This window comes from Ochotona curzoniae, unplaced genomic scaffold (assembly GCF_017591425.1).
Source record: "Ochotona curzoniae isolate NIBS_2020 unplaced genomic scaffold, NIBS_Ocur_1.0 patch422, whole genome shotgun sequence".
NCBI classification, from domain to species: Eukaryota; Metazoa; Chordata; class Mammalia; order Lagomorpha; family Ochotonidae; genus Ochotona; species Ochotona curzoniae.
The window spans coordinates 973,379-998,696 of record NW_024466998.1 but is presented as its reverse complement, the minus strand read 5'-3'; the positions used below and the strand labels follow the sequence as shown (position 1 = coordinate 998,696).

General features: G+C 39.6%; 1 protein-coding gene across 1 annotated transcript in view; it reads right to left on the bottom strand.

Moving 5' to 3' along the window:
• Positions 1-25,318, bottom strand: part of LOC121167675 (sodium/hydrogen exchanger 9-like) — a 557,393-nt gene that overhangs the window by 178,022 nt on the left and 354,053 nt on the right. The window contains exon 12 of the mRNA XM_040997226.1: positions 16,063-16,216. Coding sequence (XP_040853160.1) covers positions 16,063-16,216 — 154 coding nt within the window. The remainder of the gene's footprint in view (positions 1-16,062; positions 16,217-25,318) is intronic.

The following is a 25,318-nucleotide window of genomic DNA, read 5'->3' as shown; positions in this document are numbered from 1 at the left end:
GGAGAAAAGATGAGAATGAAGTCCACAGGGCTGCAGAGTGCAGGCTGGGATGGTCATCTGGGTGGGCCCACTGAGTCATTTCCAGCATTGTGAAAGTAACTCCCTGGGGAGGATGGTTTATCTGGTACACACATGTGGAGGTGCTGTGCCTGGGGAGGAGGGAGACAGGGGATCTGAGGGGGCGCGTGGTGACCTTTGAGGTCCAAATTGATCCTGAGGAACATAAGAAAGGCAGCTGGTAGCACCCAGAAATCAATCAGTGGCAAAGCAGAACTTGAACATCTCCAGACACAGGTGCAGCTTTCCTACTGGTCAATTATTACCCTCTAGACCACAAAAGCAGAACAGGAAAGGGTGTTCCAAAAGAAAGAAACAGCTAATGTGCTTCCTGCATCCCTCAAGTGTTTTTTTACAAAACAGATAGTTGCACTGACGACAATGAACTCTGCATTAAAGCATATTTTGACTCTAATGGGCAATTCCCTGTTTTCAGCAATTTCTTCAAAGTGACTCTGTGGTAGGATGCAGCACTTATTTCTAAAAACTCCAGTTAAAATCCCATGTTTTGACTGTGCAATGGATCTTTAGGGTAGCTGCAAAATGGGCATTTTATTGCAGCTCTTTCAATTTTAAACAGTAATTTTTCTTAAACAGTTTCATTAAGGTTTAAAACACATACTGGCAGGTAAAAGAATGTAAGACTTTGTTTTCTGAAGAGAAGTTAACGACTCCAGGGAAATAAATGATGATGATCAAAACACTGGAATACATTTCAAGCATACTAGCTCACTGCTTGCTGATAGCCAAAATGAAATGAAAGTGCCTACTGCTTATAAAAATGACTTTTTTCTATTACTTCACTCTTCAAGCTAGGATTCCACATTCCCAGGGATAGAGGACAAAACAGGGCTATAATCATATATGAAGGTATGACCCTATTAATGATTTTTTTTTCCGGTGGATAAGACATAGTAGACAAATGGGCAGAGAAGTTTGCAGATTCTCCGTTAGAAAATTGTAATTGGGCTCACAACGATGGCTCAACGGCTAGCTACCTGCCCTGCACTCTCCAGTATCCTAATATGGGCACCGGTTCCAAGTCCTGGCTGCTCTGCTTCCCATCCGGCTCCCTGCTTTTGGCCTGGGAAAGCAATGGCCACCCTGATGAAAGATCTACATTGAATTTTGTGCTCCTGGCTTTAGCCCAGCCTTGACGGTTACAGACACTCAGGGTGTGACCCCGAATGAGCACTTTCCTCTCTTTATTAAAAAATACTTTCAAATAGATATTTTTCAATAGCAAATATACAGTTTTATGGTGATGAATATATGCCCAAATTAGTCATGTTGTTGACCAGAATGAAAAATCTTACAAATTACCAAGTTAGTTGTATTCTTATGATCCAATAGATTGGATATAAACAATAAAAATTAACATTTTATTCAGATGCCAGCTAAGAAACTTTCTTTTAAAATAATATGTACTAAGGAGAATTCAAAATGGAATCACTGCAAGTATAGTGGTAGGTTCACAAATGGATGCTAAAGGAAAGGGAGATTTACAGTACTTAAACATCACCCCAAAGCAGACGTGTGCAGCAGAGATTGCCACTGCCACCATATGATACAGAGCATCATCAGTAAGAGGACCATTTGATTCCTAGTGCCTGCTGATATAGTTCTGTGAGCACACAACATCACAAGTGACTAATCCCACAGAAAATGATCAACCTAAATTTTAAGCCTTGACCTAATTTCTAGTTTACAAGGAAATACAGTTGAGGAAATAATATTTTACTTGATGACAGGAGGAGACAAACAAGTTTAGAATGTAGAACAGTGTAGGAAACCACTGACCTGGTTTCTGCTAAAAATTAGTGTCACAGCAAAAAAAAAAGGAAAGAGAAATTTATAAAAGAGATCAGAAAAAGGATAACATGAACTTTACCAATTGGGATCCTTAGTACTTTTTTATAACAATTAGGGAAATCTGACCAAGTCCTTATAATGCTGTTAATTGTTTTCTTTTAATTTTTAAGGTATAGCAATGTTATTTTAAGTATCTCAGAGCTAAGCTCTGAGCTGTCCTTATCCGGTGGGTATGCGTGTTTCAGTTTTGGACAAGAAGTGTAGGATGGCTGTCCTTATATAACAATGATTCAGTGAAAAATGAAGAAATAAATGAAAATTCTTCACAGAGAAATAGATTACATATACCTTTAAAATACAGGCATATAATTTTATGTATATAGAAAGATGAAAAAGCAAAATGGGCAAGTTGCTAACAGTAGGTAAGACCAGGTGAAAATATATTGATATTGATTTTACTCTAAGTTGAAATTGCCAACACTTGATTATATTTGAGCTACAAAATGACAATTTTGTATATGAGTTCATGAATTACTACAGGAGACATTGGAGATGCGATTACAGAACTACCATGATTTAAGGAAACAGATTTTACAACTCATTTTCGATCTAAGGTTTAAAAACTAGATCACTTCTGTTATTCTGTTTCATTCACGAAGAAAATGGAAAAGTCTTTAGTTTATGACCATAGCATGGCCTTAAGAATGCCAAATACCCTGAAGACAGCCCCCTGTGCTTTCCAAAAGAAGGGAAAATGATACATTGGTTTTAATTATTACAGATAAATGGTGTTAGGGAAGAATAGCTATCTTGGTTATGTAGGAATAATTCAAAATCAGGACATCTATCCATGTATTCCATCAAATCAACACACTAAATACAAAAAAAAATGGCACAGAATTATCTCAACTTATGCTGACAATGTTATTAATAAGTTTTTTTCTGACATCTCCAGTAAAAGTTATGAGTAAAATATGATTATAGAATGAGTGTGGATACTGCTGGAAGAACTTCAATGTATATTTCTCCATTTAATCTTTGCACATTTAAACTCCAGAAACAGATGCTGTAATTCTCTTCATTTCATTTCCAGGGTGGATGTTTAGGAGAAGAAATGATGAGAATATAGTAATTGTATGTTTAACTTTATAAGAGATTGCAAAAATGATTTGTGGATGGGCTACAACATATTGCATTTCCATTGAATGCATTTCATCCAGGTCTGCAGTTTACACTTTAATTTTTTTCTCTGAAAAAGTTAAATTATTTTGAAAGCCAAATGTACAGAGACAAGGAAATACAGAAAGAGAGACGTCTTCTGTCCGCTGGTTCATGCCCCAGAGGGCAAGATCAGAGCCAGGAAGTAGACACTTTGTCCAAGTCTCCCATAGGATGGCAGAGACCTCAACACTTGAACTGTCTTCTGCAACTTTTCCTAAACCATTACAAGAGAGCTGGACTGAAGTGGAGTAGCTGGGATGTGAACTGGGGCTGGCATCACAGCTGGTGGCTTTACCCACTATATTACAACACCTGACCTTCCATTCCTCCACTAGCTTCTTTTATAAAATAAATTCTCTCCATTTTGCTGAGGTCAGAATACAGCCCGTAGGAAAGCTGGGACAGTAGAGGCCTGTGGGATCCTGTTGAGAAGAGGCTCCAGGAAAGAGAAGGCAGAAGGCCTCTCACCCACAGTGTGCTCCTGCCCCCAGTGAGTCCTTGGATGTGCTTTCATGCTCTCCTTGAAGATAGGCGGACATCTGTGCTCTGTCCAGTCAATCAAGGACAGACAGTATTATCTATTCCCTGTTACAATAACCTTTTGACTATGTCGCCTTGTTAGCTTCTTTGTTATCTCGGTGTTCTTAGACATGACCTAATTCTGAGTTATGTCTGAATCATTGTTTCATGAAATGTATAAAAACTGAGACCCTGGAAATAAACTTTGTCAGTTGCCAAAAGAGAGCACTGTGCCCCCATTTCTTCAGGTCGCATTTCCTCCCCAGGAACCCACTAGGAAAACTTGCAGATTATTTTATGGGTGATTATCCTATGGTGGCATCATACCTGAGCAACATTCACCAAAGCCAAAATAATGGAGATGTTCTGGGCTGGTACAGAGTCAGGATCCAGGACTTCAAGCTAGGTCTCAAATGCGGGCGGCAGGGATTCAGCTGAGTCACCTGCTGCCTCCCAGGGCGGGCATTAGCCGGAAGCTGGAGTCAGGAGCCACAGACAGGTGTTACACCTCGCCACTCTGATACAGGGATTCGGCTACACATCTACCTGCTAGGATCCATGTTGAGCTAGCTTTGTTGTATAAGCTTGGAGATTTATGAAAAAGTTAATTTTCTGGTTGATGTATAGTGTATTAGCTTTTCACTGCTGTGTAACAAACTACAGAGTTGGCTGTGTAAAACAATCCTTATTATTGGTTCAGACTTTGGTAGGTCAGATGTCAGATTAAGCATGACCAGATGTGGAAATCCAAAGGTTGAAACAAAGGGATGTTCGTTGGGTTGAATTCTTATCTGGAGCTCAGGATAAAATTTTGTTCTAAAGCACGTGTGTGTGTGTGTGTGTGTGTGCATGTACTGATGTTGTTTCTGTCTGTGTGTGTATGCATAACCTTCTGGTTTTGGGGATTTTTTTTGTGTGTACCTCTATGTTTCTGTTTCTGTGCGTGTACACGTATACTTTTTGTTTTGCTTGTGTGTGTATGTTTGTGTGTATACATTTTTCTGTGTACACGTTTCTGTTTGTGCCTGCATGTGTACATGTGTTTTTGTTTCTCTTTGTGTGTTTAGTATGATTTTATTTCTGTTTTGTTTTCCGGGCAGGCTTACTATCCTTGAGGTCTGCAGCTTTGTTGCTCTTTTCCTTGCTGGCTGCTGGCTGGGACCACTCTATGTACTGCGTCCCTTGCCACACAGTCATTTCTATTGTCATGCAGCAAAAGAGTTTCACATCATTCTTGTGTGCTCAACCTATGCATTCCTCTTCAAAGATGAGCCCAGACTAGCCAAAGAGAACTCGCTTCTTAGAAACACCTGAGTGGTTTAAACCAGCCCTGCCAGATAACTTGACATTAGGGTCAGCTGTGCTACCCTAACATGACTACTCATGGAAGTAAAATCTAACATATCTGCAGTGATTATGAAACGCCAATATGCAGACCTAGAGGGATGGGATTTGTGTAAATCGTTTCAGAATTCCGTCTGACACCGATAACCAAAATGATGCGTTGAAAACCATCTCCTTACTTTATTGGATCTTTGGGAAAGACCATATTTGTCTGCTTGCAAACTCCTCTGATTAATCAATAGACAGACATATCCGCAACTTTGCCAATATTTTTTCTGCAATTATACTTCTATAGTTAACTCTAAAAATCAAGCACCGCTAGTCTCCCAACTAGATTTTTCTTTTTCAAAATTGATTTGGCTATTCTAGTTCCTCTGCATCCTTTCATAAATTTAAAAACCAGTTTGTCTAAATCTACAAAATGGCCTTCTGAGATTTTGATCAGAATCATTTTAAATTTATGGATAAGCTAATTTAGAATGGATAATTCTGTTTAGTCTTTCATTTCATAGACATGGTAATGTGTCTCCATTTATTCTGATTTCCTTTGATTTCTTCCACTGGGCATTTTGTGGTTTTTAGTGCACAAAATGGCTTGTTAGATATTTTATTGCATTGTTACATTTTTGGCATTACTGTAAACTTGTAAAGCGTTGCAAATGGTGTTGCTTATATTTACTATTTTTGTAATTGTTTGTTTCTACTACATATATGTGTGTATATATCATTGATTTTTGAGTCCTGACTTTGTATCGTACAATCTAGTTTAAGTCATTTAACTTTTCTAGAAGCTTTTATAGTGATTTCTTGGTTATACATAGCCAATTACATAGTCTACAAATTGGGTACCCCGATTTCTTTGTTTCCATTCCTTAGGTATCTCATTACTTTTCCAGTTCTATTTATTACAAGACTTAGGATTAACAATACATTGCTAATTCACAAAAAATATCCTTAACTTATTCCCAATATTAGTAAAAACACATTCGAGTCGTTCATGATTAAATGTGATGTTAGTGATAGATTTTAGTACATATCTTTATCAGTTTAAAACAGTTTTCATCTATTCCTGGCTTTCCAAGGGTGTTTTAAATATATTAAGTAAACATTATGTTTGCTAAATGTCTTCTCTGCATCAGTTGATATGATGTTTTCTTTTGTCCATGAATATGATGGATTTCATGCCTGGCACTCGGGTGCTGAACCAACCTTGCATTTCAACATAAATCCCACTTATTTCAGATCGTTAATTTTTTAATTTATTGTTACATTTGATATGTTAGGATTCTATTTGTGTACCTATTTTGTATACATATTGTTTAAAGATAATTTCTGTCATTTTTGCGGTTATCTGCCTTCAGTGTTAGGAAAGCTTTTGTCTTATACTTTTTGGAGATGAGATTGTATAGAATTAGTGTTATAACTTCCTTCATATGTGAATTTTCCAGTGAAGCCATCTTGACTTTATTTTTCTTTCTTGGAGAGTTTTTAACTCTGACTTTGCTTTTTTAGTCAATACAAGATGATTCTGTTTATACTGTCTTCACTGGGTTTCAGCAGTTTGACAAGAATCAAATTCTATCTGTTTGATGTCTATCAGGTCTGTGTCAGTATCTCTCTTTCATTTCCCCTTTTGGTGATTCAGAGCTCTAGAAAGAGTTAGATTTGAGCCACTGATGTTTCTCCATTGTTTCTCTATGGTCAATTTCATTGTCTTTTGGCTCAAACCCTTTGTTAGACTTCTCGTTTGTCTCAGATCTAGTTTTTCTCTTAACATTTTTTTTTTCTAAAACACACACACAGATACACACACATACACACATACACACACAGTCTAGTTTACAGGCAGAATGGAGATGGAGAAATCCTTCGTGGTTAGTTTCCCAATGCACAGGATGGGTATGACACAAGGTCAGGGCAAAGCCTTGGGACCCTGCACCTGCGTGGGAAACCCTGAAAAACTCCTGGTTCCTGGCTTTGGATTGGCTGCTTGGAGAGTGAACTATCAGACGGAAGATTTTCCTCTCTGTCCTCCTTTCTGTATGTCTGCCTTTCTAATAAAAATAAATAAATCTTATATTAAAAAAAAGAACATCAGTTTCAATATGCTCACTGAGTTTTCCAAATGATGGACATTCTCCTTTATTAAAAAAAAAGTCTTTAGCCTGTTATAAAATATGACTCATACTATAAAATATGATTTAATTAACTACTTTAGGAAATATATGAAGTCAGAGAAAGAACGTTATGTTAACTGCAGTTGCTAGAACTTGAACTTCGAAAGGCCAGGGAGGGGATTCCACTTCTGGCCAAGATGGACTATGCATGTTGACTGTCTCTGTCTCTATCATTAAATGCAGCAAGGAGCCCTGGACCAAGTGCGTGTTTCAGGCATAGGAGAACTCCAAAACCTAGGAGATAACAAAGACATGGGGTAGTCAAGCAGAATTCAGGATAGTACTGAAGCAGCAGGGAAGTTCCCACTTTTTTCCCCCTGGAAGCTCTTGGCCTGGATTCAGAATTACTGAAAAAGTTAAAGAAGCTAAAAATAGGGAGATTACTGAAAAAAAGTAGTCAGTAGGTCATTAGATAGATAGTAGTCAGTAGGTCATTATCTATCAATTAGGGGCTCACCCCTCAACCGTGTGCATATCTGTGAGCCTACAAAGAACAAAAAAAGCGTTGAGACATAAACTAAACTGTAGGACATTGCATAGGGTCCAGATTGGACACTGGTGGCTCACTGTCCATTGCAAGACAGATCTAAAGTGCATTGCCAGCGCAAAAGCTGAACAGACACTGGAACCACAGACTAACAGAGACAAGAAAGAATTTGTAGGCTCTATTTGATCTGGTTGAATTCCTGATCAAATAAAATATCAACATTCACCATAGGACAATCCTATGCCACTGAACAGATCAGAATTATGTAACATTGTATTCAGTATTTCTAAGATAAATCCAAAATTACTCATCCTGTGAAGAAAGAGGAAAATATTTTGCATCTCACAAAGAGAAAAACAATCAGGAGATGCCCACCCCTTGACGACATGGATGTTGGAAGCAACGGAATAACTTTAAATAACTATTAGCTGTTATCACAGTCATGCCGCTAAAGTCAGGTCAAGCACAGTGAGAACAAGTTGAAAAGTATGTGTGTGTGTGTGTGGGGGGGGAATAAAAGATATTAAAAATAAATAAATGGGAAGTTTGGAACTGAAAAAAGCAATAACCAAAATGAATGATTAGATCGATGTAACAGTAAAGGCGCAGATGAAATAGTGAACTTGAGGAAAGATTATTTTAAAAAAGTATTCAGCCAGTACAAAAGTAAGAGCTGAATTTTTCACCAAAAGAGCTAATCTTAAAAAAAAAAGTACCAAAAGAATTCTATTTGAAAACAGAGTAACAAAAAGAGATAACATAAACACAGAGATGACATGATAGATCTGAATCCAAGTATCCCAATAGTTACACTAAGCTCCCCTAATAAAAAGGCAGACATTAATTGAAACTGATGGAGAAGGCTTCTTTAAAACCACAAGCGCACACGTAAAGAAATGCACTTTAACATATAGTGATACAAGTAGGGTAAACAGGAAGGGAAGGAAAAATAGTACAGCCTACACAGAGCAATCAAGATGAAACTGGAGTATCCACCTGGGGCTTAGGCAAAAGAATCCTCAGAGCAAGAAAATGTTTCAGGTATGAAGAGCACATCACATGAAGATAAATGAGGTGACTGGATACAAAGAAGTCCACGAAATGAGTACTTAGATGCAACATAACATTAAGGCATGTGAGACAAAAACTAATAGGACTGAAAAAGATGAAGCCATTCTTACAACTGGAAGCATCACTACTCCACCTGAAAAACTGGTAAAATAAGTATACAGAAAAGCAACGAGAGTATATAAGGCTAAACAGTACCAACAGCCAACTAGATATTTGTTGAAATCAGCCCAGCAACAACTTAATACTTATACACATACTTTTTTTTTTAATAAAGATTTATTTATTTTTGCTGGAAAGTTAGACACACAAAGAGGAAGAGAGACAGAGAGGAAGATCTTCCATCCGATGATTCACTCCCCAAGTGACTGCAACAGCAGGAGCTGAGCCCATCCAAAGACAGGAGCCTGGAACCTCTTCTGGGTCTCCCATGTGGGTGCAGGGTTCCAAAGCTTTGGTCCATCCTCAACTTCTTTCCCAGGCCACAAGCAGGGAGTTGGGTGGGAAGCGGGGCCACCGGGATTAGAACTGGCACCTGTATTGGATCCTGGCATGTTCAATGTGAGGACTTTAACCACTCTGCTATCACACCAGACCTGAAACTGATGTTCTTAAAAGCATATTGAGTTGAGGCTAATAAGAACATGGGTAGGGCCCAGCGCGGTGGCGCAAGTGGTTAAGTCCTCGCCTTGCACGCCCGGGATCCCATATGGGCGCCGGTTCTAATCCCCGCAGCCCCGCTTCCCTTCCAGCTCCCTGCCTGTGGCCCGGGAAAGCAGTCGAGGACGGCCCAAAGCTTTGGGACCCTGCACCCGCGTGGGAGACCCGGAAGAGGCTCCTGGCTTCGGATCGGCATAGTATCGGCCCGTTGCGCTCACTTGGGGAGTTAATCATCGGATGGAAGATCTTCCTCTCTGTCTCTCCTCTCTGTATATCTGCCTTTCCAATAAAAAAATAATAAAAATAAATCTTTAAAAAAAAAAAAGAACATGGGTAGTGGGTGATGGAACTGAGAGGATTCTGTTGATAGAAAAAGACAATACAGGTCCCCATGCAATAGCCTAGTGACTAAAGGCCTTACCTTGCATGCACCAGCATCCCATATGGGTGGCAGTTCTAATCCCAGTGGCCCTGTTTCTCATCCAGCTCCCTGCCTCTGTGGCCTTGGAAAACTAGTCAAAGACAGCCTAAAGCTTTGGGACCCTGTACCTGTACCTCTCCTGGGATACCCAGGAGAGGCTCCAGGCTCCTGGCTTTGGATTGAATCAGCTCTGGCCATTGCAGTCACTTGGGGAGTGAACCATCAGACAGAAGATCTTTCAGTCTCTCCTACTCTTGATATATCTGACTTTGAAATAAAAATAAATAAATGAAAAGACAACACAAAGAACACAGATGGCAATGGAAGTAAACTTAGGAGCTTCTAATTTATAAGACTTGTTATAAATCAAGGATGTTTTAGGTCAATATTAGGCTACTACAGTTATCCAATATCTCTAAAGTAATATGTCAAACTTGATTGATTTGAGCAATAAATATTTGCATCTTATGAAGCATATTGAAAAGCAGCCTAAAGAAAACAGAACATAATTTTAAAAGGGAGTAGCGGGTAGGGGATATAAGGTGTAAATCTACATTTAACTGAATAAATTGGTTTCTACGTTTCATGAGAGAGATAGTTCTGAAGTTTGTCAATTAATGCAAAATATACAAACCGACACTAAATGAATCCAAAGTAATAAAATCATTGTAGATGATTGATTAAATGGTACAAATTAAATAGCTGAAAGATTTCTAAGCAAAGGTTATACTAAGAAAGAAATAGAAGTATCTAGAAGGAATCTTTTTTGAGCTGTTGGATAAATATAATGATTTGCTAAGCATTTTTTCTATAAGAGGTTTACTTGAGTACACAAATAAGGAATTGCTTGTAAAATTGATGGATCTAGTTACCACACTCCCCAAAGACTATTTCTTTCTATTTTCTAGGTAGGTCATGCTTTCACAAATATAATTAATTAATAATAATTTGTGTGTGCATATGTGTGTACACGTGTGTGTCATTAGCAATAAAATAATGGAGAAGATACCTAAGTATCAATTGCATATTATGAAGGCTACATTTGTGAGCAGTTACAGCGTGCCTTAATCACACATGGAACACTTCATCCTTACAACATTTAAAGAGGCCAGTGTTCTTATTACTCCAATTCTACAGACAAGAAAGTTGAGGTATAGGGATGGTGAATCGATTGCTCATAATTTCAGAGCTAAACGCAGAGGAAGATGGTATAACTTTCCACGCCCTCTGCCTCCATACTGTGTGCCTGATTTACTTTACTAATATGCTAATGAAACAAGTTATGAAACATGCATGGGACTTTGGATGCTAGACAGAAAAGCAAGTAGAACCTAGCTATTAAGGGAGTTTAATTATATGTAGTCCCCTGTTACAGTAAATGGATATTTCCTCATTTCAGTAATAAAGGAAGTCTGCATATAAGCAAGTCTACTTCACTCTGTTGTCACTGAAGATAAAAAATATTACGAAGGACAGCTCTCACTTTGTCTTTCTGGTAGTCCTGTGATGACTGTTATTTTAAACCACTGTAACTAGTGAGTATAATCGATACAACAAAGACTCTAGGATGGCTTTTGATCCTACACTAAAAACTGAATTTAAATATTGCAAAGATTGGTGGTGGTGGTGGTGGAGGCATTGTGCCGTGTAAAAGTCATTCACTCTACAATGCACACAGGCCACTGTGTGCATATTTCAGTGGAGCAGGGCTGGGAGGGGGTCGTTTAAGGAAGAAGGCCAATGGCAGGATAGCTTGGAGGTCTGAATCATGTTGGGAGACAAGGTGGGTGTGTGGGTGACACATTCTTGCAATCCCAAGTTCCTATCATTGTGGAATGCACATTTCCCTTCTTGGCGGCCTTCGAGGGGCCTGCCTTTGTTTAGCCTCAAGTGTTCCAGGTTAAAGAGAAAGCCTGCCCTGCAGAATGTCTGGGCTGCCAGTGATGGATGAAGACTTCCTGTGCTTGTTTATTACAGGCCTGTCTTGGTTACAAAAGTACATCTCTTTTCTCTCCCCCAGAGGATTTGTTAATCAAGGCAAATTGCAGTCATAGAGAATCAGCTCATTTATTCAGAGTGGTGAAGCACGCTCTGGGTGTGCAGGCCTAGGGCTGAGGCTCCCGTGGGCCGGGAGAACATGGCTCTCCAGCTGACAGTGTAATGACTTTGAGCATACACCTTCGCCCAGACCTCTGCTAGGCCTTGGGTAGCTACTCTCGTTATGCCCATTTGATAAGCTAAAGACTGAGGAACCAAAAGGTTCTATGCCACGCATTTCCATAGCTAATGTTTAATACAGAGTAAGAACTCAGCGATGACTGCCCATTACTGCTGTGAAGCTACAATCTGAAGACAATAAAGGTCATCTCATTGAAAGCACCTTGAGGATTCAAGGCTTTCCAGACTGGCCTGTAAACATTTTGAAGGGTTGAATGCAACATTGTTATCTGGGGGGAGTTCAGGAGAAAGGTCTGCACTGTGTTAGGGGCTCCATTCTTACACCCTGTTTGCTGAAAGTTTGTGAGCTCCATGTGGTGCCGTATCCTACACCAAGAACTGGTTAACTATCTCAAAACTGCTAATCCAGTGAGGTTGCCAGCAAGGGAGCTGCCCAGGGATGGGCTTTGATGTGTGTGTGTAAGAAGGTGTGATCATTAGGCTAGCAATTCTGTTTACTGGCCTCTGCAGGCAGAGCTTGACAACTTTGATCTCTTTTGTTTCCTGGCTAACAGTAGCACTCTCCTTGGAGACTGTGGGTGGGCGTCCCTCACCGCCTGCATTAATGAAATCTGCAGAAGGAAGGATGTCTGGACTCAACACTTCTGCCCTTTTACAGGAAAGCCTCCAAAATATTACCGGAGGAGTCTTTTCCTCCTGAATTTTAACAACCAAGGATCTGATTTAAGTGCTGCATAAAAAATGGTTTAGTTTCTAAAAGGAGATTAAGTAAACCCCAAAATCCGAGTGGTGTCTGTGATAAGGCTTAATCAATAGACTTTGTTTCACATACTAACATTCTTTTGAGTCTGAGAGTGCTTTAAGTTAATTTCCAAAAGGGTGCAATTTCTATTAATACTATCGATTTGTATGTTGCAAAAAATGTTTATTTGCATCTTACGGTTGTAGTTTGTGGCTGAAAAGTTTTATAGGATAAAAAATAAACTCGAGTACATACCTAATAACAAGAGAAAAAAATGTGGATTCAGGAAAAGAAGGCCAAGTGCAGCGTCTAAATAAATCATATTCCAAGCCAGAACACCTGTGCTCATTTCCTATCACATTTGCCTCCCATTCCCTTGCGCTTCCCCATCTGTGTCATTTTGTTACAACTTCAAGTTACTTGTCTTTTGCTACTTTATGGAAAGAACTGGACATGACAGTTGGTTAATAGGATGCTGCTGTGTAAACAAGCAAAACCCAAAATACAGTAAAACATAATTGACCCAAATTTATGTCGTGTATGTGTGTGTGTGTGTGTGTGCATTAACTTAGGACCCTGCATTTTAGTGTTTATTCTAGTATGTGCTGTCTCTCTTTCATTGATCCATTCAGTAGTTCCTCTTCTTTAAGTCAGCCATCATCAAAGTCTAGTGTGTAGATACTAAGAAATCAATATGGCATAATCAAATGTGTCTGACCCTGGAAAAACCCAGCCTAATCTAGCAGAGTTTCATACTAGTCTCAATTCTACTTGCGTATAGAAATTGTCAACCAGTGGTTTTCGAAGTATGCTTGTAGGACCAACAACACCAGCATTTCCAGCAATGCTGCAGAAGTTCAAGTTCTCAGAACTTGAGCTGGGGTGGAGCCGCCTTGATTCTCATGGGCCATCCGGTAAGTACTGATGCTCCATCCAGTTGGAGAGTTCTGGTCTTGTCCTCGCTGCCTTGGACTCCTTTGACCTGAGTCACTGCCTGGGCACTTCCCCTTTGGGTTCTTCCCAATGGGTCTTTGAGTTCTCTGGGTTTTGTTTTGTCTTCAGATTTCTACCTCCCGCTGAGATTATCAGGGTGCTCACCACATGGCAGCCTGGTCAGCTCCTTTGCCAAAGTAGATCAGAAACCTGCCCTTGCCCTCTCTCCTCCAAGGTGCTGAATCAGTTGGGCCTCTTAGAGCCAGTTCCTTCTAGGGCATTCCATGGTCTGGCAGTCCTATAACAGGCTCCCCTCCCCTAGTAGATCATAAGAACACTGGCCTAGACGGACCTCTAGGAACCTCGGACATTGTGATTGATGTCACGCTCTCTTCCTGATTGGCCTTGACCTAGAATCTGTATAATTGCCCTTACCTATTCCAAGTCCTACTACTGTATTCTCTGCCTATTGACCCTGATACGAAGAGATTACATGAATTAACGAAAATAATGGGCTTGGTTTTGGCCTGGCTATTAAGTTTCCAGTTAGAATGCCTGTGTTCCATGTTAGAATGCCTGGGTTTGATTCTTAGCTGTGGCTCCCGACTCCAGCTTTGCACTAATGCTCTCCCTGGAAGGTAGCAATAATGGCTGAAGCATAGTTGTGCACCTGCTACCATAGGAAGCTCCTGATTACATTCTTGAACCTACCTTTTGTCTCACTGTGGGCTTTCCGAGGGTTAACCAGTAAATGGGACCACTCTCTTTTTGGCTATCTCCTTCTTTCTCACTTCATATTAAATAAATAAATAAATAAAGCCACGATGCCTTGTTAACATTAACAAGTTCCTTTGGAAAACACTGTAGGAGAGTTACGCCAACATTTTGGGACAAACCATGTTACTGATTTAGGTATGAGATCTTCAAAGAAATAGGGCCCAGCAGCGTGGCTTAGCAGCTAAAGTCCTCACCTTGAATACGCCAGGATCCCATACGGGCACTGGTTCTAATCCCGGCAGCTCCACTTCCCATCCAGCTCCCTGCCTATGGCCTGGAAAAGCAGTCGAGGACAGCCCACTGCTTTGGGACCCTGCACCCACATGGGATACCCAGAAAAGGTTCCTGGTTCCTGGCTTCGGATCGGCGCAGTATCAGCCATTGCGCTCACTTGGGGAGTGAATCATTGGATGGAAGATCTTCCTCTCTGTCTTTCCTCCTGTCTGTATATCTGACTTTGCAATAAAAATAAATAAATCTTAAAAAAAGAAGAAAAAAATAGTAGAAAATAAATTATGATTGTTTATTTTAAAAGTATGTTGACATCATTGTTTTATGTTCTGAAGATTCTAATGCATGTGATAAATAATTTAATGCTTTACTTGGCAGCGATTATTAGTATCTTTTTCATTTTGCCCTCAGAGCCCTCAGTTTTCCAAATATGGATTCACCTACTGAATTTTACTTTCCAGAAACCTGAATATACCTCCGTCTTCCAAACAGTTCACAGGGGACTCCGTGCTATCAAGTTTAATGCCATATGTGTACTCATTCGTAGGAGCCTACAGGCAGCCACCACTGGGAAAAAAATTGCAGGCCACATTTATATACCCAGGACATGATTCAACAAGGGTTTCAAAACGCTCTGTATTCACCTTCGGTCTGAGCCCTTTTATATGTGTCACAATATTCACAGAATGTCAAGAGGTTCTTTTTCCCCCCTCGGTTCAGTTTAACGTATGCCCGCTTGGCTTGTTGAGCATTAGCCTTTTTACACTAAGCTGGTGAATCCTGCTTCTGCTTCCTCTTTCCAAATGGGTCGAAAATTATTAGAAAATGTTTAATGAAATCTTTACATTAGTGATTCTATCAGGTTTTCATGAACTGTTCAATCCTAAGATATGCCAGGCACTGTATGAGATGCTGGGGTGACAGAGTCTTTACGTGTCAGAATCTTCGTCAAATTCTCCTGCTAGTCTGTTCCCTTTGAGAAAGTATGCTTTGGAACTTGTGATCAAATATATGGCTTAATAACAAAATCTTCTTAAGAGTTTCCTGTGTTCCTGTTTCTATCTTGAATACTGTGAGGCACTGAAAACATGGCATGCACTTTATCCTAGGTCTTCAAGCTCTCTTTGGTACCAAACCTTACTGGAAGAGGTAACTTAGAGGCAAGATTTATGTCTTACTTATGTTTGGAAATTCTGTAGTATATTTATGATACTAAATGTTACTATATAGAAGAGTTCATAGGTAGACAAATGCATTTCTAGGAACACATGTAAATAATATAAGTCATTGCAGTTGTCAAGGTCATAGTGTTTCCCGTTGCTGGTGAAGGCCCGTTTGACCCAAGGGCAAGTTAGGATCTAGTGCATCCTTGACTGAGTCAACAAGAACACAGATAGAACAACACAGCCACGCATTGCCAAATGGGACCACTCACCGAATCTGAAGCCAAGTCAGCATGGGAGTCGTGCCGCCTCCAAACACCCAGACGGTGAAGAACACCAGGAGCAGGGTGGTGGTGAACATCATTTGTTTGGGCTGAGATTCTGTGTTCCGAATGGCTAAGGCAAAGGCAATGGCTCCTCGCAAACCTTATAGGAACAAAAAGGGCAAAAAAATGATAAGTCTCATTCTCATTTCAGTGGAATAATAGTTACAACTTACAATCACTTGTTTTGAAGATTTATTTTCATTTGAAAGGCAGATTTTTTTTTTTAACAAAGCAAGAAGGAGAGAAAGACAGATCTTTCATCCATTGGTTCACTCCCAAAATGGTTGAAATGACCAATGTGGAGCTCATGTAAAACTTAAGAGTGAGGAACTTCTCTCTGGTCTCCCACATGGGTACAGGGGCGCAAGGCCCCGGATCATCCCTCATTTGTTGCTTTCCCAGGATATTAGCAGAGAACTTAATCAGAAATGGAGCAGCCAGGACTTGAACCAGTACCCATATGCAGGTGGAGGATTAGCTTGCACACTACTGCTCTGATCACACAATTACTTTTTCAACTGAAGTTTTATTTTGAAGTGGGCTGTAGCTTCATAAGGAGTTGTAAAAATAGTAGAAACCTGTTACTGTGCAATCTTCTCCCCGTTTTCCCACAATGACACGTTGCAGAATCTTAGCACAGTCTCTTTGTCAGAATATACCAATAAACAAAGTGAAAATATGGATATTTCCATCACTACTAGCATCCTCAAATTGACACTTGTACAGTCACTCCAGCATCTCTCCGTCATACTCCTCCCCAAACCCCTGGCAACCAGTTATCCCATGTTTATTTCTACACTTTTGTCATTTCAAGAACGTGCTTATGTTGGGATTATCCAGTATGTACCTGTTTAGAATTGCTTTTTAGTACTTAGCACAGATCTCTGGATTTCATCCCAGTAGTTGAATAAATCAGGGGTCTTCAAAAAAGTTCCTGAATATGTATATATTTAAAAAAATGTACTTCTTTTTATTATTATCTCTTTATGATATAGTTTCATAGACCATGGGATCTCCCTTAACCCCTTCCCAACTTTCTCCCTCCTCACTGAGTTCCCCTATATAATTAGGATAGCATAGTTCTTCATTCACCATCATATGTCCATCATTGCAGGCATGGACAATGGCAGAGAGTCTAACATCCTATTCTCAAGATATAGTAAATAGTTTCATTGGGAGTCCATCATTGATCTGGGAGTAGAGAGAAATACTGCATTGTATCCTCACATCTGGATATGATAGTCTCCACCACACAGTTACTATACATCCCCTTAAATAAAAAGCCACAAAACATAAACAACAGGAAGAAAAAAAATTAACAACACCATGAAGTTAAATAACATGCTGCTGAAAGACTATAATGTGCGGCCAAAGAAATGAAAATCAAGAACCTTCTTGAAGAAAATGATGCTACGCTATGATGATCTGTGAGTCATTGAAGAATTTAATCAAAAGAAAGTGTTTTGAAGAAATGAAACAAAAAAAATCAAAATCCATGAAATAAAATTTCTACTGATCTTTTTTGGTGAGATATGTCTCTTGCAGGCAACAAATAGATGGGTTTTGCTTTCTAATCTAGTCTACTAATCTATAATATTTGATTGATGAGTTTAACCCATTTACATTCAGGGTTAATATGAATGGATGGTAATTTGGTCCTGTCATTTTAGCAATGGGTTGTTCACTGATTTAGTCTTCTGTTGTTATTTTACTGGGATGTTCTTCTCATTTGCCTTTGGTTTTGGTGGGTGCTATTCCTTTTCTCTGTCAAGAGAACATCTTTAAATATCCTTTGTAGGGCAGGTTTGGAAGAGGCATATTCTTTTAACTTTTCTTTACTGTGGAAGAATTTATTTCATTTTCAAAGACAAAAGAAAGTTTTGCTGGGTATGTTATCCTGGGCCAACATTTTTTTGCTTTTAGAATCTGGAATATGTCACTCCATTCTCTTCTGGCCTGTAGAGTTTCCTGTGAGAGGTCTCCTGTGAGTTTAATTGGCATTCCTTTATATGTCAGTTGATTTTTTTCACGTGCATATTTAAGGATCTTTTCCTTATGTTCAATTGAAGAGAGCTTGATTATCATGTGTCATGGTGAAGATTGCTTTTGGTCAAGCCTGTTGGGAGTTCTGTGCCCCTCCTGGATGTTGTTTCCCAATTCTTTCTCTAGATTAGGGAAATTTTCCCTTATTGTTTCATTAAATACATTTGTAAACCCAGCTTCTCTTTCTGCACCTTCTGGGACTCCCATCACTCTTTTAATAGTGTCTTTCAATTCTTGAATACTTTTTTGGGTCTGATCCAGCTCTGCTTCCAGCTTTTTGTTTGTTTTCCCCTGGTGACAGGAAATATCTTTTAATTTTGAGATTCTTTCTTCTGCCTCCTTCATTCTATTTTGGAGACTCTCCAAAATACTTTTAATTTGTTTCGTTGTATTCTTCATTTCTGATATATCAGCTTTCATTTGATTCATTTCCTGTGTGACATATTCCTTAAATTCCTTGAATGCCTGCTTTACGTGCTTCTCATTGTTGATAAGAAGTTTTATAGCAAGTGTTTTGAATTCTGTATCCCTCATTTTCTTGATGTCTTCCTCAGTCAACTCTGAGGTTGGCAAAGGGTTTTGCTTTTTTGCAGGGGAGACTACAGTAATATTCATTGAGCCTCTGTCTCTTCTTTTGTTCTTGGTCATTGTACTTCTAGTTATCAGATTCTTCTCCTTGGGCCAGGTTTCTAAGCTGTGTCACCCACAGGTCTACAGTTTGGTTTTACTTATTGCAGTTGGTACATAGCTCTTTGTTTGCAGTCACTTGTGTCACTCCCTTCCAGCAAGTTCCAGATCTGGGTTCTTATGTTAGATTTCTACCATGGTCTCTTTAGCCCCAGCTCCTGGCTCACCACTCTCCATCTCCTGTGACACCATGCTGAGACTGCATTGTTATCTGTACAACCTTTCTCCCACTTCAGTTGGAGCACATCCCAGGATTGGAGACACCAGGTGTCCTGTAAAACTAGCTTGTTGGTGGTGGTAATCCTGCAGGAACCTGCTGGCCGTTAACCTGGACCTGTCTTGGGTGGAACCTGTAGGATGCTACCTTGTTGCAGTTCACTGAGCCAGAAATGAGCTCACTCCCACTCCATGCATGCACAGACCTGCCCAATAGCTTTCACCTCCTTAAACAAAATGGCACCTGATACAGCTCTAGGAGGCAGACTGGGCTATGAAATCCACCCTGTTCCCTCACCACCCATCTGGGACATGCTGTTCTGTCTCTGCTCCTGGTTAAATCAAACAGACCAGCAGGATAGGCAATTCTTTGTCTGGGTTCACCTCTGGAGCTTCCGATAAATGTCACCTTCCAACTGTTGCTGGTGGAGTTCTGGCTGCTGATGGAGTTCAGATTGCCTTTTGCTGAATGTAGCCAGGGTATCAGTCACTGCAACACCACACCGTTGTGTCTGCTGCTTTCCTGTGTCTGTCAGTCTCCAGGTGCCCCTCTGCTGTTGTTCTGTCCTCTTCTATTTCCTGGAATGTGCCCTCTCTGCTTCACACTGGCTAATATTTCTCTGTCTGTTTAAACGTGTCCTTACCTTATTCTGCCATCTTGATTCTTTTTGTTTATGCACAGATTTCAAATCTTTGGTTCTAAAACGAAATTACTGAATTTCATTTCCCAAACTCTTTGAAGTTTCCTTGTATCATAAGTTTGTTCCTTTTTTGTTGTTGAGTGACATTCCAGGTTAAGGATTTCCACAGTATGTATGTGCATCTGTTGAAAGACATGCAAGTTGTTTCCAGTTTGGAGCAAGTATATATATAAACTGTTGAGTCTGCAGCAAGATGTCTGCATGGATACTTTCATTTCTCTAAGACAAATGCCCAGGAGTGTGGTATATGCATGGTTAGTTTTTAAAGAAATGATCAAAATGTTTTCTAAAGTGGCTATTTTATTGCCTACCAGCCACATGAAAGTTATCCAATCTCTCTAAATCATTACCAGGCGTGGTGTTGTATTTTTCATCTGGCTCATTCTGATAGGTATGCAGTGCAGGCCTGTTACTGCTCACATCTGCATTTTCTTCTGTATATGCTCTTCAATGAAGTGGCTCTTCATATCTGTCTCCTGTTTTCTAATTGGATTGGTGGGTTTTCCAGATTGCAGTCCTTTGTGGATATATAGCTTTTAAATATATTTTCTTCAACCTATCTTTTCATCTTCTAAACGGAGTCTTCCACAGAGCAGGTGGTTAGTAGTTTTCATGCCATCTGATTAGCGGATTTTTCCTTTTAGCAATCCCAGTATAAAAGTCTAGTCTCAGAACTCCTTACCTTGTCCTAGAGCCCATAGATATTACACTATTTTTTTTCTAAGAATTTTATAGTTCATATTTAAATCCATGACCATCTTTAGTTAGTGTTTGGATAGGGAGAGTAGCTTGAGTTGAGGTTCATTTTCTTTTTCGCCTACAAGTGACTAATTACTCCACTAAATATTTTCTGGATCTTTGTCAAAAGCTAGTTGCAAATGCCTTTTGGCTCTCTCCCTAAGCTCTTTGTTTGATATCACTGGTTTGTGTCTATCCTTGCCCTAATGGAACACTGCCTTAATTATTTTGGGCATTAATTAAACTTTAACATTTGGTAGAATGATTTTTCCAAAATTATTTTTCACTTCAAAAAATATTTCAGCTATTTTACTCCTTTGTCTTTTCCCTGACATTTTAGAATATGATTGCCCATAGCTACAAAAAAATCTTTCTAGAAGCAACTACTTTTGAAAAACCAAATATGTCAGGCAACAAAGCAAACTAAACTTGCAGTCTACTGAAAAGAGATAAATAATGAATTGCCATCTAACCATTATTCTATATTGACTCTATCCTTCCACTAATTCCACCATATAAACTCAGAAATTAAAATCAGCTTCTTTCCTTGTTCTTTTTGCTTAACAACAGTGCGTTAGTTGGAATTAAGAATCTATATAAAAGGTATTTGTAAGAGCTAGTAAAAATCATCTCACAGAAGAGTGGAAGGGGGAGAAGGGAAGGAAGAAATGAAGGATAAAATGAAGGCATGACTCAGGGAAACGAGGGAGGCGAGAAGGGAATGCCATGATGTTCTTAGAATTCTATCTGCAAATCACATTAATCCTGTCAAAAAAACTAATTAAAATTAAATTTGAAAATTCAGGATATAAAATAGTGTCATGAAAAAAGAATTATGAAACTTCAAATAAAAGTATGAAGACACTTAGAAAGATAGAAATGTGGAAGGTGAAGCAGAATAAATGAACGCGCAGACAGCAGTGCTGCACTCGGATCCAGTTGCCTGTGAATGAGCCTGAGAAAGTAGGGGAAGATGGCTGAGCGATTAGGCCACTGCATCCTTGTAAGAGACACAGACAGTGGTCCAGGCTCCAGGCTCCAGGGTTCAGCCTGGCCCAGCTTGGTCTAGTTCGATGATTTGGGGAGTGAAACAGCAGGTGGAATATCTTTTTCTCTCTGACACTCCCCCTCCCTTTATCAGTGGGCCCCCAGATAATTTAAAAACGAAATCCCTTTTTCTCTTCTTCTTCTTCTTTTTTTTTTAAAGCACAGGTAATTTAAAGGAAAGGGAATAAACGGAAGGTTTTTTCCTAGGTAATCTGGGACATCCCAGCTGTTGAGGGTCCCTATAACGACAAAAAGTACGAGTCAAAGAGGCAATGATTTGATTGTTTTTCGGAAAGGTTTAAACCACATGAATGAAATATCAGCAATTCACTTTTTGTAATACTTACTGAGGCATCTAGATTTTTAAATCCTCACTTGTAGAGTAAAACCCAGTATAAAAATTGGGTAAAATGCAACATTAGGAAAACTATAGTTATTCTGGTTTTCATTTATAGGATATAATGTTCCTTTCTAATACCATGGTCAGAGAATGCAAGAGATGAATGGCTGAACACGCGATCCAGAGGACTAAACTAAAGAGAACGTGGTGTATTTTGCCTGAAACAAGGACCCTCCAAGAGAGAAAGAGGAACATGTGCTCTGATTATAAAATACCTCCAAGGAACAAAGTGTAATGGAAGAAGCAAATTATTCTAAATCTCCATGTAGACAAGGCAATGGCCTGAAGATAAGGAAGATAATATTTGAGATAGATATTAATAATAAAAAAAGTTCTTGTACATCAGAAATTCTGAATACTCGAAATGGCTTTTCAAGAAAAAAAAGTATTCCTACCAGGAGTGTTCATATATTCAGACCCAGCTGGGGACAGGCAAGGGCAAGTGTGGATTACATTAACTCTTAGTAGTTGGGAATACTTTTACGAGAGTGAAAAAATATTTTTAATAGGTGGAGAAGTTGCAGGAGTTTGGGGGGCTGGAGACCATTTACTGTCCAAATGCAACAGCCAAGGATGGGCTGGGACAAGAGTCAGGAGCTAGGAGTGCAATCCAGTCTCTTCTGTGGCTTGTAGGAAGCCAATTACTTAAGCTGTCACGGCTGTCTCGTAGGAGTCCACTGAGAGTATATTGAAGCCAAGAGCCAGAGTTTAGAGTGGAATTCAGGCACTCTGGTGTGGGATGCGGGTCTCTTAACTTCCAGGCTAACTAACCATTCCTTGATGCCCATTTTCTTAATGGGCATTCAAGTATTATTAACAGGGTCAATAGGAAATGAGAACTGAAGCAAACAGCTTTACCACTGACTTCTGCATCTGAGCAGAAAATTTATAGGCCAAGGTCAATTTCCTGACAGTGTTTACTGAGAGTCTCAACTTGGAAATAGAATTTAATATTTTTCTTTTCCAAATGTTCATATTGCTACATGTGTCAATATGGCAATTTTACCTCAAATAAGATAATGTTAGAAATATGAGATGATGATTTTCTTTATTGGTTCTTACTGCTTCAAGTATTTGTGAATGTTTTAACTTTCAGTTTTTGTGGGGAAGGTGAAATAGCAAAAATTAAAGACTTTCCATGCCATGCTTCCTGTAAACTCTTTCATGCTGGTGATCAAGGGCAAGGTAGTAATCAATCATTAATCTTCCCAAGTGTATTTAATAGTGTATTGTATGTATAGCATAACACTACTGCTAAACCTATTCAAAAGAGGGTCTTGGTTCAAAAATAAAATCAAAATACATGTTATTCTGACTTCTGAAAATATATCTCCTGCATGGAACCACATATGTTCATAGGAAAAGCTTATATTTGTACACAGAGATCTCTGATGAAAACACACATACACACACACACACACACACACACACACACACACACACGGGAAAGTGCAGCCCAACCTTACACAGATAGGGTCAAGCTGCCGGAGGCTGATACAAGAGGATGCTGTCCTCTAAGAGCGCAGGAGCAAACAGGTGCCTATTGTCTTGGTTGCATAAAGCACACACGGCTCATGTCACATGTGAGATGGCGCAGTGGCCCCAGAAGAATGGCTGTGGGAGTGACGAGCTTGTTGACTGGACAAACATGAAGCCGATTCACAGCTCAGCAAAGACGAACCATTGCCTATGTCCCATTCATGCTTCATCATTCTACAAATTACTTTTCACACATTTGGAGCCTAGAAAAATGTCAAATCAATCGCCATTCCCTGCCTCATTTGATACACACGCATTGATTACCGCCTGTGTGGGGCCCTCTGCGTACATCTCCTGTCTTCTTAGCACCAATGCATTCGCGTAATTAGGAATTTAGGAATGAAATAGATTACTTAAGCCACCAGCAAAATACCGAAAAAAATTGATATTGACTTAGAATTTCCTTTTTAACACAAAATATATAATGTTTTCCTTGGCAACTCAGAAAATACAGAGCTTGTCAAAACATGTATCTTGTTTTATGAGTCCTTTGACCTTTTGAATGTACCTTTCTTTTTCTCCTTGTTTTGGTCAACCCGTTGGAATAATTCCATACTTTTGGGAACTGATAGACGACACTATTTCATTTTAAATGGATTTACTTTGTAGAGTTTTGACATATTTCATATACTCAATTGGAAAGTTAGTATCATACAGAATAAAGGAATCACCTGCTATTAAATGTGGTTTTGTTGAAGATTCTTCCCTAAGAGATTTGATGTTAATTATTTTGATGTTCGATTCCCAACAATAGAAAACTATTGAACCAAGAAAGGCTTCCCGGCTAAGCACCCTGCTGCTAAAAATGTGCAGCTTCCTGTTTATCGTTTATCGCAAACTGAAACTTTTAGTCAATTACACATTTGCAAATGTGTTCTGAGTAGGGGAAGGTCAGCTATAACTACATTTAAATCACAGAAATGTAAGTACTGGTAAGGGCATCTTTTTTAAAGGGGCAAAGGAGCAAGGGAAAACGAGAACTATTTCTTGAGGACTCACTGTGTGCTAAATTTGTCCATGAAGCAGTTTGAGCATGCAAGGATATGGAAGCTTGAGCTTCTCTATTCCTGTGCTTATGGTTCTACAAAAATGACTTAAAAGGTAAACTGTAATTCAGTGCAAAAGGGGATGATTTGAAAGCAGAGTATGACTGCTATTCCTCCTGAGGACTAACAGAAGTGTAGAATGAATGACACTGAAAACAATGGTGTGTTAGCAGAGACCTCCTCAAACTTGCTTTGCCATTTGATCATGTTTTTTTTTTTTTCCGCAAGCAGGTTTTCTCTAAGCCTTTTCCCCATAACCTTCACTCAAACTTCACCGAATTCCAACAGATCTTCCGAGTTCAGCTGTGGCACTGCATCCTCCAGACCCCTGAACCAATGTTAGGCTGTTTGATGTTCATTCCCAGCACAGCCCAGCTTAGCTGATCCGAGCATCTGCTATCGCACATGGTATGTGCCTGGCTGTCCCTGCTGATCCATCACATCTAGAGCGATACACAGCACCAAATAAATGACCAATAAATATTTGTTGAAAACTTCACTGAGGGGGATGCGTTACCCGATTCTTCCCTACTCTGGATTACCTATGGCAAAGTGACAGATGTTACCCAGTTCAGTGTAGTCACTGAGTCACTGTTTCTGCAAGTTCAGCTTCTGTTTCTTGGTCATTTGAGACCCCAATGCCTCACAGAGCTCTGGGATCTATTCCTGTTGTTCCGTGTCGGTCACATCCTGACCAACACTGTAATTTCAGTCTCCATCATCTCCCTCCTTCTCGATCGTCTAGCCCTTGAGCCTCAGAATGGCTTGCTGAAAACCCAGTTTCA